Source organism: Mus caroli, unplaced genomic scaffold, assembly GCF_978045245.1.
Source record: "Mus caroli unplaced genomic scaffold, Mus_caroli_1 scaffold_11, whole genome shotgun sequence".
In the NCBI taxonomy this organism is placed as follows: Eukaryota; Metazoa; Chordata; class Mammalia; order Rodentia; family Muridae; genus Mus; species Mus caroli.
The window spans coordinates 48,753,291-48,771,325 of NW_028227266.1; the positions used below are offsets into that span (position 1 = coordinate 48,753,291).

General features: G+C 44.5%; 1 protein-coding gene across 1 annotated transcript in view; it reads left to right on the forward strand.

The window, feature by feature from the left end:
* The window catches only part of Alg9 (ALG9 alpha-1,2-mannosyltransferase), a 70,245-nt gene that overhangs the window by 39,112 nt on the left and 13,098 nt on the right, over window positions 1–18,035 (forward strand). Inside the window, exon 14 of the mRNA XM_021172705.3 lies at window positions 9,346–9,476. Coding sequence (XP_021028364.1) covers window positions 9,346–9,476 — 131 coding nt within the window. The remainder of the gene's footprint in view (window positions 1–9,345; window positions 9,477–18,035) is intronic.

The window sequence follows — 18,035 nt, forward strand, 5'->3', positions numbered from 1 at the left end:
GCGGGAGCCCATGCTTGTACCCTTTGGTAGCAGCCACGGATCAGAGAACGACGCAGCACCATTCTACCACCCATCTTTGCAGAACATGCTAGCTATGAGTGCGGTGTTTTGCTTTACATGTTTTATATCATTAATGAACTTACTGTCTATTTGTATGTGTCCACATAGAGGTCAGAGAGCAGCCTTTGGGAGTCGCTTCTCTCCTTTCACCCCGTGGGTCTTGGGTATCGAACTTGGTCATCAGGCCTGCCAGCAAGATGGTTTATTTACTGATAATGTTGGCCCTAGTTTGCATTTTTAAAACAGGGTCTTGCTGTGTAGCCCAGCCTGGCCTGGAACTCAGAATGTTGGGTTATAGAGAGCATCACAGCTGGCAGGGTGGGCCTTGTCCACTGCCTGCTCGTAGTCTACTCACAGCCCCTCCCGAATTCTGTCTTCATGGAAACTAGGGGAGGTGGATGGTTCCTGTTATTTCACTGTTCCGTGGCCTCAGTTTATCAGGAATTTTATGAGGACACTGTGGTTTCTAGTACACTGTCACAACTGTGTAGCAGAACTAATTGTTTGCCTTAAATGGCCTTAGTGAGTCATGCCCAGATTTCTACTTGAAACTAGATCTGAATTTAAAAGACACATTCAGTGTTGCCTTTCTTGACAAATTCAGATTTTTTTTCACTATTTCAAAGCAAATGATAACTCTGGCTCTTAAGCATGGGGCCTGATTTTAGACTTAGGCAGACAGTGACTAGGCATTGGCGAGGACGGCTACTGAGGATGAAGCTTCGAGAAAAATGCTTCTCTCTGACTGTGATTTGATGGGCAAATGGAGTTGCTGGGTGCTTGCTCTTGTGTTGTCTTTGGAAGAAATAGATTGGTCAATAAAGTTTTCCCCTTACACCAGTAGAGACAGTTCTGTTATAAGATGGAATAAAATAGTTAAGTGTCATTGTGAAGTAAAAGCCACAAAATTGATGGGGAATGGGATTAGAGCCATAATACTTGAAACACTTTGTTATTAAGAGATCAGTTGGTGGAGTGCTTGTCTTGCACTCCAGAGTTTGATCCCTAGCACTGCATGGTGACACATCTTAGTAACTTGGAAGGCAGAAGCAGGATTATTAGTTCAGGGTCATCCTTGGCTACCTAGCACATTTAAGGTCAACCCTGGGATAGATGAGACCCTGTCTCTGAAAGAAAGAAGAAACGTAATCCGATCCCAGTAAAGACGTGGCACAGGTTTTTGTTTGCTGCATATCTACAGGCCATACCTGCAGTACTGGGTGTGGTACTTGTCTGTAAGGGTGAGATGGCATTTGTGCAGCAGTGAGGGGTCCTGTGAGGCCTACCACAGCACCAGAGGTGCATCAGCAAGTGGCTCACCACCCAGAGCTCAGGGGCTGGGGGTGGGTAATTGCATGGTATGTGCATTGATTGATTGGTTCAATGACATGCAGTTTTCCCATTTACTTAGCATTTATTATGCATAAGCAAATGTAATAATGAAATTATGCTTGAAATATTCCTCATTATCTTCATTGTCTTGTTATGAATTTATATTTCCAAAATGAGTATCAGAAGAGAAGCACTGTACTGGCGAGATAACTCAGAGGATAAATGTACTTGCCACTAAGCGTGGTGACCCACCGAGTTCCATTTCTAGACCCACTTGATGGAAGGCGAGACTGATGACCCCTGCAGATGTCCTCTCTGAACACACACGCTTACTTTCCCTCACAACGAATAAATAAATGTGTCCATCCATTTGTCCATCCATCCATCCATATACCCATGTATATATACATATATGCATACATACATAATACATACATTCATACATGAATGCAAAGAAATTAAAAACAAACTGAGAAGCACTGTTTGTGGAGTCACAATTCTCCCTTTTTTTTTCTGTTTTCTTTTTTTCCTGTCGGCAGTAACTGGGTTTGGAAGGGAACTTAAGATGTGGATTCCATACTCTCTTCATTTTGTGGGCGAAGGAACTGAGGCTCAGGGTCGTTGTGACCTGATGAGAAGTTTGGTTTCAGGATTTCCCCCATGTTCACACACCTATTCCTTGGGTGTTTGGTGTGTGACTCAAAGCCTTCTTTGAGTCACAATATGACTCACAATAATACAGTATGACTCACATTGTATCACTCACAATGATACAATGACTCACAAGCATAAGGAGCCGAGTGTTACTTTTCTACTTTTTGTTTTGCTTTTTTAATTTTTCATTTTCTTTAGCTCTTTTTTCTTTTGTGCCAGGTACTCGTAGCTGATACTATATATCAATAAACAGAAATAACCAGGATCCTCTTCCTGTCTTTCTCTCAGCATTTCTCCTGGTCTTCTGGGTCCTTAGCTGAGGAGAAAATGAATTGCCCTGTTGGTTTTCTGGCTATTGTACCGATTCTTGGTCATCACAGTAGTTGGATTCACACTGCTGTACTTATGCTGTATGAGATTGGAAGGTACTAAAAACCCAATTGAGCAGCATTCAAAATACTCCAGAATTATTTCCCTACTATACGTGGTATTGACATTAAGAAAATTGACTTTTTTTTTGTCATTTATAATGATTGGGTGAATTTCTACCTGAGTTTATAGTTTTTACAGTGTGGTAAATTTTTGCTTTTGGATTTAAAATATTTGGTCAGCAAATCTGTAGTTAGCAAGGCAAATGCAAACTGAACAAGGCTGCATGTGGGACAGAAAAGCTGTAGCCAGCCTGTGCCTGGCTTTAAAGTGTAGCTGGAGCCCCTGTACCTGCATCCCCACCGCCCCCAGTCCCGCAGTGGTGCGGGCACAGCCCCTCCTTCAGTTGAAACAAAAGGAAGCCTCAGAAGACATTTCTCTCCCTGAGCGGACTCTTCAGACCCAGTCTTTCATTTTTAGTCTGGTTTTATTAGTTTGAATATTCTTTCTTCCTTTTGATTAGTTTTGTTGGTCCTTTCTGTTGGTTTCCTTTTTTTTTTTTTTTTTTTTTCTGGTTTTTCGAGACAGGGTTTCTCTGTATAGACCTGGCTGTCCTGGAACTCACTCTGTAGACCAGGCTGGCCCCAAACTCAGAAATCTGCCTGCCTCTGCCTCCCATGTGCTGGGATTAAAGGCATGTGCCACCACTGCCTGGCAGTTTCCTTTTTTATTAATTTTAGATCTGATATTCTCTCAGTGTACTGATTTTGGATTTGGCCTATTACTTTCTGGAAACATTCAGTTGTATTGTGAAACTATTTTATTTGTGATTCCTCTGTTTTGTTTTGTTTTCTTAAGTGCTGTCAAATTTCCTCTTAGAATTGCCTTTGCTGTATCTTTCACTTTCCTGGTAAGTGGTGCTTTTGTTTCAATTTGATTTTAGGAATTTAAACATTCCGTTTCATCGGTGCTGTGCATGCTGCTGGTGGAGCAGTCAGTAGTCTTATCCAGATGTGAAGTCTGAGGACTCATAGTGAGTGGCCTGGTAAGATAGGCCCAGGGGCCCAATATGGCACAGATGTTATAGTTGTAACCAACCACTTTCTATTTGATTCACAGCCCATTTCACCAGACAGAGCTTATACCTGGGGCTGGTCATGGGACCTAGGGGAGAGCCTACTGCTATTATTGTCTGTGTGAGCATAGTGTTAAACCGACTCTAATGGCTTACACCCTATACCCAGATAGTGCACCTTTCAGCCTTTATTGGAGGGTTTTTGTTTTTTTTTCTTTCAGCAGTAGATGTCCTGGAACTTATTCAGTAGACCAGGCTGGCCTATGTAACTGGACTTTTCAGAATAATTTGTTGGGTTCTTATATCTACTACTGTTTCCACCCGAAACCCTTCCAATCCCCCAACATTAGGTAAGCTAGAAAATGAATGTTAGAGGGGAAAGGGAGCGCAGATCTCTTTAGACTACTTCCTGCTGGTTAGAGGTGTCAAGTTACTAGGGGCAAGTCCAGTCTTCATCATCAGGAGATACATCTAGCGATCCAGAAAACCATCAATAGCAAAAGCAGAAAACACAACAGCAGGGACCAGCAGCAGCCTCTGCAAGACCCTCTCCTGGCTCTCTCTCTCATATCCTCTCAGGAGTCCCCAGAATTCCAAACATAAGCTGTCTGCAGCTGGCAAAATCATGCCCCTCCTAGAGCACGAGACAAAGCTGCTGTGGGCAACCTGAAGCAGCCCCATACCCCATTCCTGGGATTAAAACAAAAACGTAACTGGGTTTTTGAAGAAACCAAAATTCTCACTACAGGCCTCAAACTCAGTCAACAGAGCTGCTTTCCTTTGGATTTTTTTCCTTTTATGTATTGTGGTCCCTCTTCTCTCTGTTTCTCTGCTGACTTTCTCATCTAGTTCTTGAATTTATTAATGTGTTTATTCATGTCTTCTTTGAAGTAATCGGTTACTTAAAAAAATTATACTTTTTAATTTTTTGGCTAATATTGCAACCATTTTGATCTCCTTGGGTTGGGTTCTTGGAGAGCTAGGAACTTTCGGAGGAGTCATGTTGCTTGTGTTCCCTTATTTTGTGTTATGGTTTGTCTATCGGGGTGGATACTCATCCTGCCTTTGTGAATATTCTTGCTGCGATCAACCCCCACTTCTGTCTTGGGAAGAATAAGCAGACTGCAGTAGCAATGCAAATCTCTAAATGAAAACAAATGAGATACTTTATATAATAGAAACAGCTTGAAATGACAACTATGCTGCAGAGAGGACTGTAGAGAGAAGAGCCGAGGTCATGAAGTGTGTAAAGTAGGAAGTTGATGGAGAGGCTTCAAGGTAAGTATTACTAACAATAGAAAAGGGAGGGAGAAGCAGCAAAATAGGAAAGAGTGGCCTATGTGAGATAAAGTTAGGAGAAATGCAGTGAGTGGAGAGGACACAGATGCAGGGCAGGAAGAACAAGCCCAGAGGAGGAGGGAAGCTCTGCTGTGCCACAAGCACTTAAGATGGGGGAAGGAATTTCAGAGTCCAAAGTAAAGAACAGAGAAGTGCCTGTGAGAGACGCTTGTGAAGAGGAAGTTCACCCGTGGAAGAGCTGACTGAGCACAGTCATGGGGAATGTACAGGATTGACACTCAAATGGCAAGAAAGCCGGCGACCTTTCTGACCTGTAGAACCCAATTGTCATTTGTCAGCAAAGTCTGCCACCGTGGTTGTCTGTCTGTCATCTAACATCTATCATTATCTATTTAACATCTACCTACCAGTCTGCCATCTGTCAATCTGTCATCTAGCAGTGAGTCTGTCGTTTACCAGTCTATCATATCAACAGTGGTGGTGCAAGCCCAAAGATCTCCAAAGAGTTGCAGCTTCTCTGCCCAAGCCAGATATTCATCAGCACCTTTGTTAAGCCCCTATGGACTTCAGTTAACAGGCTGAGTAGCGTGGGGCCTTACAGTACTTGACAGTGTCCCAACCTGAAGGCAGTAATGGGCTAATCTGTAAGGATAGTGATGGCAGAAATTGATAAGAAGCAAATTGGCCTTGAGTTAACTCTTTGATTGCTTGGTCTCTTGGTAATTTGGCATCACCTTCATTGTAGCTATGGGGAAAAGTCTAGTTCTTTTCAGCTTTAATCCTTGTCTTGGATGTTGTAGGACATTGGATTTCTATTGTCACATTCTCTTACATTTATATAGACCTTTTCTGCAATTGCTTATTAGAGATTCTGAGTGACATTAGAGAAATAAGATCTGTGATATGTGTGGAGACGCTTTCTGATCCTCCCTGAACCTGGCCCTGGCCCTCACCAGAAATGGGTATCTCTCCCCTCCCCTCCCCTCCCCTCCCCTCCCCTCCCCTCCCCTCCCCTCCCCTCCCCTCCCCTCCCCTCCCCTCCCCTCCCCTCCCCTCCCCTCCCCTCCCTTTTCTTTTCTTTTCTTTTCTTTTCTCACCTCCCCACCCCTTGACATGGTTTTTCTGTATATCCCTGGTTGTCCTAGAACTTGCTCTGCAGACCAGCCTGGCTTCAAACTCCCACAGATCTTCCTGCCTCTGCCTTCCCTGTGTTGGGATCAAAGGTGTGCACCACCACCACTGGGCTTCAAGTTTCTTTTCTAATAACTTTCTCTTCCCTTGAATGAAGAACCTGCCTGATGGTACTTAAGCCCTGCTTCTGGAGGCCTTTGACCTGGCTTTTAGTTCTCAGCAACTGTTTTCCAAGGGATGAGACAGAGAGTAAGGTTTTTTTTTAAAGGCATGTTTATCTTGACATCTTTCTGAGACCTTTCCTGAGGGTTTCCTTAGGGATGATCTGACTGCTGAAGGGGTGATGGTTAGACACCATCTCCAGCCACAGGAGATTGTATTAGCCAACCTCATGATTAGACCTGTGGTGTGCCTGGCAGGGAAAGGCCAGGCTAAAGGTTACAGACTGGAACCATTCAGGCCTGGACTCCCTGAGGGAAGGAGTCTGAGCAGGAGGCCATCAGACTCTCTACCCTGTGCTGCTTCTCCTTAATAGAGGTATGGTACTGAAAAGCCTTCAGAGCAATTGCTAAGTGTTCTTACAATCCTGGGAGCTACAGAGTGGGTGTTCAGACAAAAAAAAAGTAAGGCTACTTCCTGCAATGTTTATGCAGAGGACCATTTTTAGAGAGTTATGTGGAACGGAATTGGGTCTGACGCCAATTCTCAGTGTGCTTTCTCTCCCCTGGAGGAATAGCCCATATGTAGAGACAGATGTAAGACGAAAGTCTTTTTTACATATAAATAATCCTGAGAGAGAATAAGCACATTGCTCTGACGTAGAAGTTGGAAAAGAACAGCCTGCTGCAAGCCAGCGAAAACCAGGTTGCTCTCATGTGCACGTGAACAAGTCTTTCCTCACGTATAACCTGTCTCCTAAATGTACAACATGTTAATATACAGTTAATTGTTGTAAGAGGACATACCTGTGAAGCCAGTTCCTAAGACAAGGACTAGAATGCCCCAGACCCAGGGTTTCCCCAGTGATTGCTCTGACTGTCTCTACATCATTGATGAGGCAGCCTGCTGACTATTGTAGTAAGACTTTCTTGCTTTTCTCTTTAATTTTTCCCATGTATTTATTATAAGTGTGCACATATGTTCCTTGCGTACATGTGCCCTGTATTACATGTGGAGATGAGAGGACAACGTAAGTGAGTCAGTTCTCTGTTTCTCCTGTTGGCTCCCGGGGCCTGTTCTTAAGTCCTCAGGCTTGGTTGTAAACTCCCTCACACACTGAGCTCTTTTGCCAGTGCCCTCTTGCTGGCTCTGTTTTGGACCTTTTTGAGTTGTCCTAAGGATACAGGTATTTCTGTTAGATATATTTCAGGTTGAATTATATGAAACTATGATTTCTTTGGAAAGCATATGGAATGGTTGGATGATAAGAAATACAGATGGTCAGTTTTGGTAGACCTACCAAATAGTTTTCTAAAAATTTTGTAGTACCTTCATGTATAATTGTTGCTTTATATGATGGCCGATGTTTTCTATTGTTTGTGTGTGTGTGTGTGTGTGTGATTTAACTTTACATTTTCTGCTTACTAGTGAAATTGAGCACTTTTTCATTTGTTCATCGAGAGATTTTTTGAAATACCTATTAATGTGCCAAGAGTTACAGCTCTGAGGGGAAAGGCTTCCTTCCTTAGTAGAGGTGTCATAGCTCTGAGGGCAACGCCTGTGTCCTTCGGACAATTAGAGAAGGTTCAAAGTAGGGCTGCCAGGAAAGGTGTCTTGGCAGTTGGAAGCCAAGGAATACCAGAAAGTCACGCACTACGCAGCAAACCTCACACAGGAGAGACCCAGGAGGGTGCCTGTCCCTGCTCTGGTGAGAAATAGCAGGGAACTGAGCAAGAGACAGGCTTATATTGGGTTTCTTGGGCAAACCAGTTTTCCAGTGTAGAACTTTTCAGGATAGGAATTGGTGGGATTTCACGATAAGCCCAGGGAGTAGTCCCTGAGAGAAGCCTCAGGAACTGTCAAAATGTCCAAACCTGTCAAAATGGTGGAGCCTGTCAAAACAGGCATTTCCCACCTCAGCCTGCCGCTGTCTCCGGCAGCCACACCACCTTTCCAGCCTCCCCAAGCAGCTCAGCACTGACCGTGCTTCACCAAAGCCGCCTGCAGCCAGGAAGTTCTTCCCAGCCCAACCCATGGGCCCAATGCAGGGAAAGACGGTGGAAAACCACCAACCAGTCCCTGAACTTCCCACAAAACCCCACCAATTCCTGAACGTGGAGAACACTCCAATCCTTGAACAGGAAAACGCTTAGGACTTGAAATTCTACCAATCCTCACTTTGGAAATTTCTGCCCTAACCTCTCCCCTCATCCCCCCAAGAATGTTTGTTTGTTTGTTTGGTTTGGTTTGGTTTTTTGGTTGTTTGTTTGTTTTGGCTTTGGTTTTTCGAGACAGGGTTTCTCTGTGTAGCCCTGGCTGTCCTGGAACTCACTCTGTAGACCAGGCTGGCCTCAAACTCAGAAATCCGCCTGCCTCTGCCTCCCAAGTGCTGGGATTAAAGGCGTGCACCACCACTGGCCAGCTAAGAAATCTTATACAAGCCCTGCCCTTTGTTTAATTGCCTACTGTCTAATCCCGGAAGCAGAGGCAGCCACTCCTGGATTCATCTCTTAGACAAATCTCTTTTATGAGGTTTGCTTCCTGGTGTGACTCTCATCAGAAGAAGCCAAGAAGCAATGAAGGGAAGAATGGAAGGAGGAGGAGTGGGGCTGAGGCCCCTGAGCTTAGCTGGGGATATCCTTCTTGGGAGCTGCAGCACCTCTGCTGAGGAGGCTTCCTCTCAGAGCTGTGTGCTTCCGGGCTCCCATGTCTCAGGGTGCTCTTCCATTGGGATAGCTTCTCCCCTCAGAGCTACTTGGTTCTTCCTGGGCTCTGTCCATTCTCCTGACTTCCTGTAGGAGAAGTTCATGATCCTGCTATACTGTTCTAAGGTGCAGTGCAGCCTTAGCCTCCCTCAGGAGAGTCAGGGCTTCCTCACAGACTGCTACCTACCTCTGTTACTCATGCCCTTCAGATGTCTAGGATAAGATAGACAGGGAAGGGAGTGCAGGGGTGAGCACAAGATAGGTTTTCTAGAGATAGGCTGCACACTTGAATTGGCTTTGTAAGTGTCTGTGGGCTGGAGGGACTTGAAAACCTAACTAGCTGCAGACCGCCCACAACTACCCATGTGCCATTCTGAGCAAGTGCATGCTGTCCCCAGGAGCCTCAGGGGTAGCAGGTTTGTTTGCAGAGCAGAAGAAGCACAGGCGGCTTGGGTGCCTGTCCCATTACCACCTTGGGGGAATTCTTAGGGTTGTAGTTGGGTCCCCAGTCTGCAGAAATCTTCACAGTGACTGATGCAGAGCTGACCCTTTCCATTTCAGATTGACATCAGCAAATGCCATTACTTAGTGGATTTGGATACCATGAGAGAAACACCTCGGGAGCCAAACTACTCATCCCACAGAGAAGAATGGGTCAGCCTGGCCCACAGACCATTCCTGGATGCGTCTAGGTATGTGCTTTAGTTGTGAGAAAGGTCCTAATCAGTGGTAAAATATGCTGGAGCTGGGAATCCAGTCCCTGGCTGTCCTTAGTAACTCATATTTCCTTTTTATTTGATTCCAAGGCATCTTACAGTTTTGTCCATGTTTACTGAGAGTATTATCTTCCTGAGGCCTCTGAATGCAGAGTTCATTCTCTTATTGTTGTAATGAAAGGCGCTGAGTAGGTCTACTGTGGAAACCCAAATAAGGTTTTGATTAGTTTTGGTAACTGATTTTTAACTGTCTTAACAGAGCATCCTGACATTGTTGGCAAGGTTAACCGTGTATCCCGAAGAGCTTGATGGCTGTCATTTTCAGACTCAAAGCTCAGCAGATACTGGCTAGGACTCGTTTGATTGTACTTTGGTTGTTTGAAACAGGGTCTCACTTTGTAGCTCAGCGCTGGCCTGGAATTCAATAGGTAGACCAGGCTAGTCTTGAACTTATGGCTGGCCTCTTGCCTCAGTTTCCTAAGTGCTAGACTGCAAGTGTGCTGCTATGTCATGCCTGGCAGATCTAGTGAAGGTTTTAAAGTAAAGAGCCAGGACATGGCTGGCTCTTCAGAAGGATCTCAGAATTAGCGGTAAGAAAAATGATGGGAAGTGTGAATTGGCGGTGTGAGGGTGTTTGGAAGTGTGAATTGGAGGTGCGAGGATGTTTGTAAGCATACTGTCTGGAGGTGACGAGGGGACACAGCCAATAAACATAAAGGAGGAAGTGGATTGTATGGTATATTAAGGTTCTGTAGAGGGAGAGATCCAACTGAATGCATATGTTATTATGAAAGGGGGTTGTTGAGAGAACACTTGATAGCCAGAGCACTTAACAGCTGGTCAGCCAAGAAGAGAGAAGCTCAGAACATATATGAGACCAATGACATAACCCTTGTCCCAGGCTGAACAACTAGAGGTCCCCTAGAGAGTTGCCAGTGACTCTTCATTGAAAGCCTGAAGCTGCTGGGGTCTGATGTCTGCAAATGTGGCAGTACCAGCTGGCTTCCTGATTCTCCCGCCTTGGTCCTGTGCAGGCCTGCAGCCTATTGAACGATGATGCTCATATTCAGGGAACTCCCCCACCCCATCGATTCTTTTTTCTTTTTTCTTTTTTTAATGTCAAACTTTGGAATTACCCTACAGACTGTGTGTTACTAATCTAGGTAGTTCTCAGCCCAGTCAAGTTGACAGTTAGCATTAGTCATTGCATGTAGTTCATTAGAAGACAGTAAATACCGAGGGAATGTTACAGAGCAGGCCCTGACTAGATCCAAGAGTTATAGGCGGTCAAAGTAGGTCTTGTCCATCCCCCATCAAAGGACTTAGGAGCCTCCAGGTTTTTGATATTGTTTCAGTTCTTGCTTCTGTAAGAAATTACCCTAGACTAAGGGGCTGAGCCTGCAGACACTTACTCCTCATGGTCTTGGAGACTGGAAGTTTAAGGCCAGTGTGCTCGAAGTCAGATTCTGGTGTGGATCTCCTGTAGGTTTCAGATAGTGATGTCTCTTATCTAACATGGGACAGAGGGTAAGCCAGTTCTCTGCTCTCTTCAGGGAACTAACCCCATTCTGGAGAGGTCTGCACATGTGGCTGAGTGACCTCAGAGCCTTCCCCACACACCATCGAACCAGGGATCAAATTAGAGCACAGGAAACACGTTTTGAGATGAGTTTTATTTTGTAGCCTTGGCTGGCCTCAGTCTCACAATTTTCCTGCCTCCATTTCCCAACTTCAGGGATTATAGATGTAAGCCACTGCCTCTGTTTACACGTGAATTGAGGGATGCACATGTACTCTGTAATAGCAGTTGTGAGTAAAGCTCTTACAGATTGACCGCCTCTTATTTGAAATACTGGGGCCAGAAGTGTTTCAGATGTCATATTTTGGAATGTGTGCATATACATATTAAGATATTTAGCTAAGGACAGAACCCAGGTCTATGCACAAAATTTGTTTTATGTTTAGTTTATACTTTATACATACACCTTGTTGATATTTTTTTTTAAAAGATGGTTTATTTTCAGTCAGGTGTGTGTGTGTGTGTGTGTGTGTGTGTGTGTGTGTGCCACGTGTAAGTGGGTGCCCTTCCAGACTAGAGACATTGGATCCTCTGGACCTGAAGTTACAGACAGCTGGGAGCCACCAATATAGGTGCTGGGAATGAAGCCTGGGTTTTCTGGAAGAGCAAGGTTGTTCTTAACTGCTAAGCCATCTCTCTAGTTCCCATGGTAATTTTATGTAAAGATTTTGTGTAAGAAACAAGTTGTAATGGTGTGGCATTGAGAACGTTTTACACTTTAGATTGTTCAGGATTTCCAGTGATCAGATTAGGGTGCTCAGTTCGCATAGCTAGCTGTATGCACAGTTTGGGCAGGTGAGTTTTCATCTTCTCTGGGTCGGTACCAAACAGTGTGATGGCTGAGTTGTGTGCTGTGAGCTTGCTTAGCTGTGTCAGAGCTGCCTTTCTACTTCCCACAGTCCAGAGGGAGGGCTGTCTTTTTGTTTCCTTTTCTCTACTGATAAATAGGAGGAACATTTTGGTACTTGCCTATTTGCCATCTGTAAGTCTGTCTGGACTTACAGATGTTACAGGTGGATTTAAAACCTCTGGGCCTCTCTCTCTCTCTCTTCTTCTCTTTCTCCTCTTTCCTTTTTTCCAGTTCTGGGGCTTGAACCCAGGGACTTATGGTTACTAGGGAAGTGCTCTGCCACTGGCCGTCTTTCCAGCACATTTGACTTGGGTTTTTCTCCTATTTATTTATTTATTAAGCTACTGAGGGGTGGGGGCGGTTATTGATTCCAGAAATAGTCAATTTAGCTATTACACCCAGCTATCAATTTGCCATGATTTGTTTTATTTGATGGCTATGAGAGAAAGATACACACACGATATCAATTTACTAGAAAATAGACTTGATTTTTTAACTTTTTTTTTGTTGTTGTTGTTATCAAGTAGCTTTCAAGAAAAGCTGTATTACACTTGCATCAGTATTAGCAGTTACAGCACTCCAAACACCGCTTTCCCAATATTTAAAATTAATTCTCATTTTAGGAGAATTTAACATTATCTGGCTATTCTGTGGCAGGCAAGGTTGGTAGCTCTATATACAAGGTCTGCATTGCTCCAAGGCCTCCAGCCGTGGAGTTCTGCAACGGCACTACTTCTGCAAACCTTAAGAGCAGAATGTTTCTGAAAGTAGATCTATTTTTTTTTCTTTTCTTGAAGCCTTTAAAAATTTGGTTCCCGTGGGCCAGGCTGCTGCTGGGAGCCACATTGATGTGGGTGGCCTGGGCTGCTCTGTGAGACCTGCGTCTGAGGCCCTGCTGTAGCAGGGGTGTGTGTTGATATCCCTTGTCTAGGTTGCCACCGGGAGCCATGCAGAAGTCTGTGGCCTGTGCTGCCAGCTGAAGCACGAGGATGCCTATAGGCTGTGCTGCCACCAGGGAGCTATATTGATGGGAGTGGCCTGCGTTGCCACCTGAGGGTTTTTTCTTCCTTTTTAGTTTTATTAATTAAATTATTTATTTTACTTCCCAATCAATCCCAGCTTCCCCTTCCTCCTCTCCTCCTGGTCCCCCACTCCCACATCTACCCTACTCCAGCTGTCCTCCCCTCAGAAAAGGGCAGGCCTCCATGGATATCCACCAGCCTTAGCATATCAAGTTGAGGCTAGGTGAGGTAGCCCTCTTTAGGAGGAAGGGATCCAAAGACAGGCAAGGCAGTGTAGCCAGAGACAGTCCCTGCTTCCACTTTAGGAGTCCCACATGAAGACCCAGCTGCACAACTGTTACATATGTGCAGGGGGCCTAGGTCCCCATTTGACTAAGTTTTTAATTGAGTTGTTTTTATCCTTATTGTGGAGTTTACAGAATTCTTGTATTTTCAACTGCAATCCTTTGTCAGATACACTGTTTGCAGGTGTGTCTGTTAGCGTCAGTCTTCTTCTCTTGATATCCTTTGCAAAAAGCAAACACTTTGATTTTAGTAAAGTTCATTGTATCAGTTGTTTTTTATTGATTGCTCCACAGTGTTATGTCTAAAAGTTGGCAGCCGGCCTGAAGATCTGCTTACTTTCTGTGCCGTCTTCTAGAGATTTATATTTTCACTGTTTATTTAGATCTATGGTCCATGTTAATTTTACATGGGTATAAGATCTGTGTCTAGATTCATTTATTTTTATATGAGTAAAATATATTTTTATATGTCCACTTATTAGGGCACTATTTGTTGAAAGTCTTTCACTTTTCCATTTTCTCGCTCTGCTCCCTTCTCAGAGATTTGTAGTTGTCTGTGTCTGCATAGACCGTTTCCTGTCTGTGTCTGCATAGACCGTTTCCTGTCTGTGTCTGCATAGACCGTATCAGTCTTGATTGACAGAGCTTTTTCTGTTCAGTCTTCAAGTTGGTCATTTTTCCAAATAACTTTGTTGTCATCTTCTTTAGTGTTGGTTATTCTGTGTCTTTCGCCTACCTGTATGAGCTTTAGATTCAGTTTTTTTTTGGTCTCTGTTAATTTGCTAGAATCTTGATTGTGATTGTGTCATGATTAGGTTGGGAAGACCCGGACCCTCAGTAATAATGAGCGGTCCTGTTCACAATTAGGGAATGCCTCTGTTAGTCATTCCTTGGTTGATTTCCTTGTAGTTTTCTTTGTAGTGACTTTGTACATGTGTTGTAGGTATATAAGAGAGGATTTGCTTTGGGGAAGTGCTAATGTAAGTGGTACTGATTTTCATAATTAAAATCCTGCTTGCTCATTGCTGATTTGTAACAGAAGTGACTGAGTTTAATACGTTACTTTTTGGATTCTGCTACTTTATTGTAATTGTTAAGTATTTCCAGGAAATTAAAAAAATATTTTATAACCCCAAACTATTCTTGAAAAAAAAATGGATGAGAAGACTCTTATTCCAACTAAGAGCAGGTGATGTAGGGGAAAAGAAGGGATTGCTGTAGCATTGCCGTTGAAGTAGATGAGAGAAGAGACTTCCACAAATAAAGGCTCAGGCCATCGTGGAAGACCCAATCTGCTAGAGCTTTCTGTGTGGCGTAGGGGTCTGACGTCACAGCCGCAGGCCACAATTGCCTCTCCAGCTAATGTTCTCCAGGAATGGTTTGAAGTTTTATGTAATCTCTGACATCATCGTCCTTGTCATCATTATTTTTGTTTTGTTTTGTTTTGTTTGAGACAAGGTTTCTCTGTGTAGGCCTCCTGGAACATGCTATGTAGATCAGGCTGGCCTTGAACTCAAGGCACACCTTTAATTTCAGCACTCAGGAGGCAGAGGCAGGCGGGTCTCTGAGTTGTATTTAATTTTAAGTGCAGAAGCGTTCATAGTTGGGGGGCCCGTGATGAGCAGAGGGCAGAGCATTTCCTCTGAAGCATCAGTGTTCCTCAGGGATCTAGGAAATGGGACTTGCAGTTTGAATGTGATGAGGGTAATACCTGCTTCTGCTCTTTCTCTTTAAACTCTGTGTGTGTGTGTGTGTGTGTGTGTGTGTGTGTGTACACACTATGGCTTCCATTGAGTCAGAGGACAGCTTGCAGTAGTTGATTCTCCTCTACCAGTGAATCCTGGGCCTTCTTAAACTTAGGTTTGCAGGCTTGGCAGCAAGTGCCTGTACCCACTGAGCCATCTTCCCAGCCCAGTTGTAATTTTTTTCTTCAACTATAGCCACACTTGTAAGGCAAATCTAACCAGTTTTCCAAAAAAGCAACTTTACTGGAGTACAGTTTACATGCCAGATTATACAACCACAATTGTACGTTACCTTACCAGCTCCAACTTATAATTTACTTATCTATAGGTTTGCATTTTTGGGCAATTTCTTATAAGTGAGATCATATAACGTGTATGGTTTTGTGTTTGGCCTCCATAAAAGTTTGTGTGAGAAAAGTCTCCCATAGGCTCATATTCGAACACTTGGTCCCCAGTTTGTGGTGCTGTCTGTGGATTTTTAGGAGGTGCAGCCTTGCTGGAGAAAGTCTGTCAGTGGGGGTGAGAGGGTGGTCTTTGAGAGGTCTCATCCTGCTTCTAGCCGGCTGGTTTTCCTTCTGTGTGTGAATGGAAGTGTGATCACCAGCTTCCAGCTCTGCTGCTGTCATGGCTCTACCTCTGCAACCACAAGCCAGACTGAACTCTTTGTTTCTATAAATTATTTCTGTCATGGTGTTTTGTCACAGCCACAGAAAATAACCAATACAGCTTCTCCCGCTCAGTGCGTTTTTAAGGTTGGTCAGGTTCTAGCGTGTGCCATCCTATCTTAGGTAGGGATTCTGTTGCTGCGATGAAACACCATGACTGAAAGCAATTTGGGGAGAAAAGGGGATTTATTTGGCTTACACTTCCTCACCGCTGTTTATCATTGAAGGAAGTCGGGACAGGAACTCACACATGGCACAGTCCTGGAGGCAGGAGCCAATGCACAGGCCGTGGAAGAGTGCTGCTTACTGGCTTGCTCCCATGGCTTACTGAGTCTGCTTTCTTATGGAAACCAGGACCACCAGCCTAGGGATGGCACTGTCCACAGTGAGCTGGGCCCTTCCCCATTGATCACTAATTGAGAAAATACCTTACAGCCGGATCTCATGGAAGCTTTTCCTCAACTTCTCTCCCTCTCTGATGACTCTAACTTGTGTAAGGTTGACACAAAACCAGCCAGCCAGTTTACAGCCCTTGTCCCTTTTCACTGCCGAACGTGTACTGGTTTGTTATCATTTCTTCCTTTGGCTGCAGACCTGGTTGTTTTCACTTTTTGTCATTATGAATAATGATGAAAACACATATGTGGGGTGGATAATCGGAAACCACAGCAGAGCGACAGAGACTGAAGGATGACACTTTATGGGAGAAATCTTACTGGTGGCCATTGCATTCTGTTGATAACGAGGGAGATGGGAAGGAATTAGGGGTGAGAGATTGTGGAAGGCGGCAGGTTGGGATTGGAGAAGTGTACTAGGATAGAGAAGCCTTAGTGATGGTGGCAGAGTCTGTGCAGCATATGCACCCGGTGCCCAGCCTCTGCCTCAGAGAGAACAGGGCCTGTGTCTTCCCGTGTCAGGGCCTCTGCAGCGCATGGGCCCTGGTACCTCTGTCTCCTTAGAGTACGGGGACATCATCTTCAGTGTCTACAGTTTTAAGCTGAGAAGGCTATGACAGTGAGACCTGGCTTAGGAAGGATCTTCCTCTTTGAGGAACAGCAGATCCCAAGCAACCTTCCCGTGAGCTGGATGGCTTCAGGAGGGTAATTCAATCTCCCCCTCCCTCTTCCCCTCTCCCCGATCTGTCCCCTCTCTCCCTCTCTCTCTCTCCTCCTCTCTCCCTCTCTTTCTGCCTGCCTCCCTCTCTCCCTCTCTGTTTTTTTCTTTTTGTTTTATTGTTGTTGTTTGTTCGTTTCCAAGACAGGGCTCTGCCTGTCTTACTTCTGCCTGCCTGACTTCTGCCTGACCGGCCTCAAACTTAACAGATCCACCTGCTCTGTCTCCCAAGTGCTGGGATTAAAGGAATGTACCACTGTTCCTGGAGGGTTTTACTTTCTTATAACTTGTGTGCAGGCGTTAAGATTTTTTTTAAGATGATGTGGTGAGATAGAAATCTGTTGGCTTCTGAATTGAAGAAGTCTGATTCTTAGACATGGTTTGTAGTAAAAACATAGAGTTTGAGGACCTGTGACTTTGATCCTGGCTTCTTGCTGTTAGTACTGCTCCGATGTCTAGACTTCCACATCCATAAAACAAAGGTGTCATATATATTTTGTAGGGACTAAATGAGAGCAGTGTATGAAAGTACTTTTAAATTGAAAGCATTCTAGCAAGTTAGACCTTTAAGTAAATTGGCAAGCTCTGTAGAGTTCTGGACTATGTTGTCCTTACATTTCTTATGTACATTTGCATAGTTTTACTTGATTCATTTTGCTGACACTCCTTGCTGACATAGTCTAAATAGGCCCTCAGCTGTCTGAAAGGGAGCAAACAGAATAATTTGAGTTCCAGCACATTAGAATCCATACCCTTGACAGAATGTTACTGGAGAACCTTTGCAGGAGAGAAGCAACTTAAAGTTTATTAGCATGTCTTTGTGTTGGGGGCAGCTTTTAATATGCTGGACCTCCGTGGCTGCGTGTGGAAGGCCGTTCTGTGTTGAATGGTATAGAAGATAGGCCTTGGCTGCTGGACTCTGGAGACATGATTCACCCATTGGGAGCATGGCAGCCTGTGTCCTCTTTTCTGAACTGGCTTCTCTGCTTTCCAGAGGCCTACAGACCCCAGGCCTTCTAGCTGGAGCATCCAGGCAGAAGATTTCAGTGACCAACTTGTCACTCTGCACAGGGGGGTTGGTTCTAGCCCCAGCTTCTAGACCTTGAGCCTCTCACGACAGAGTCTGGCTGTGCTTATAAGGACTGTGTACCTGGTAACCTCCAAGGCCAGAAGAGGGTGTCAGATGCATTGAAGTTGCAGATGGATGTAAGCTTCTACATGGGTTCTGGGAATTGAACTGGCTTCTGGAAAAGAAGCCACTGCTTTTAACTGCTGAG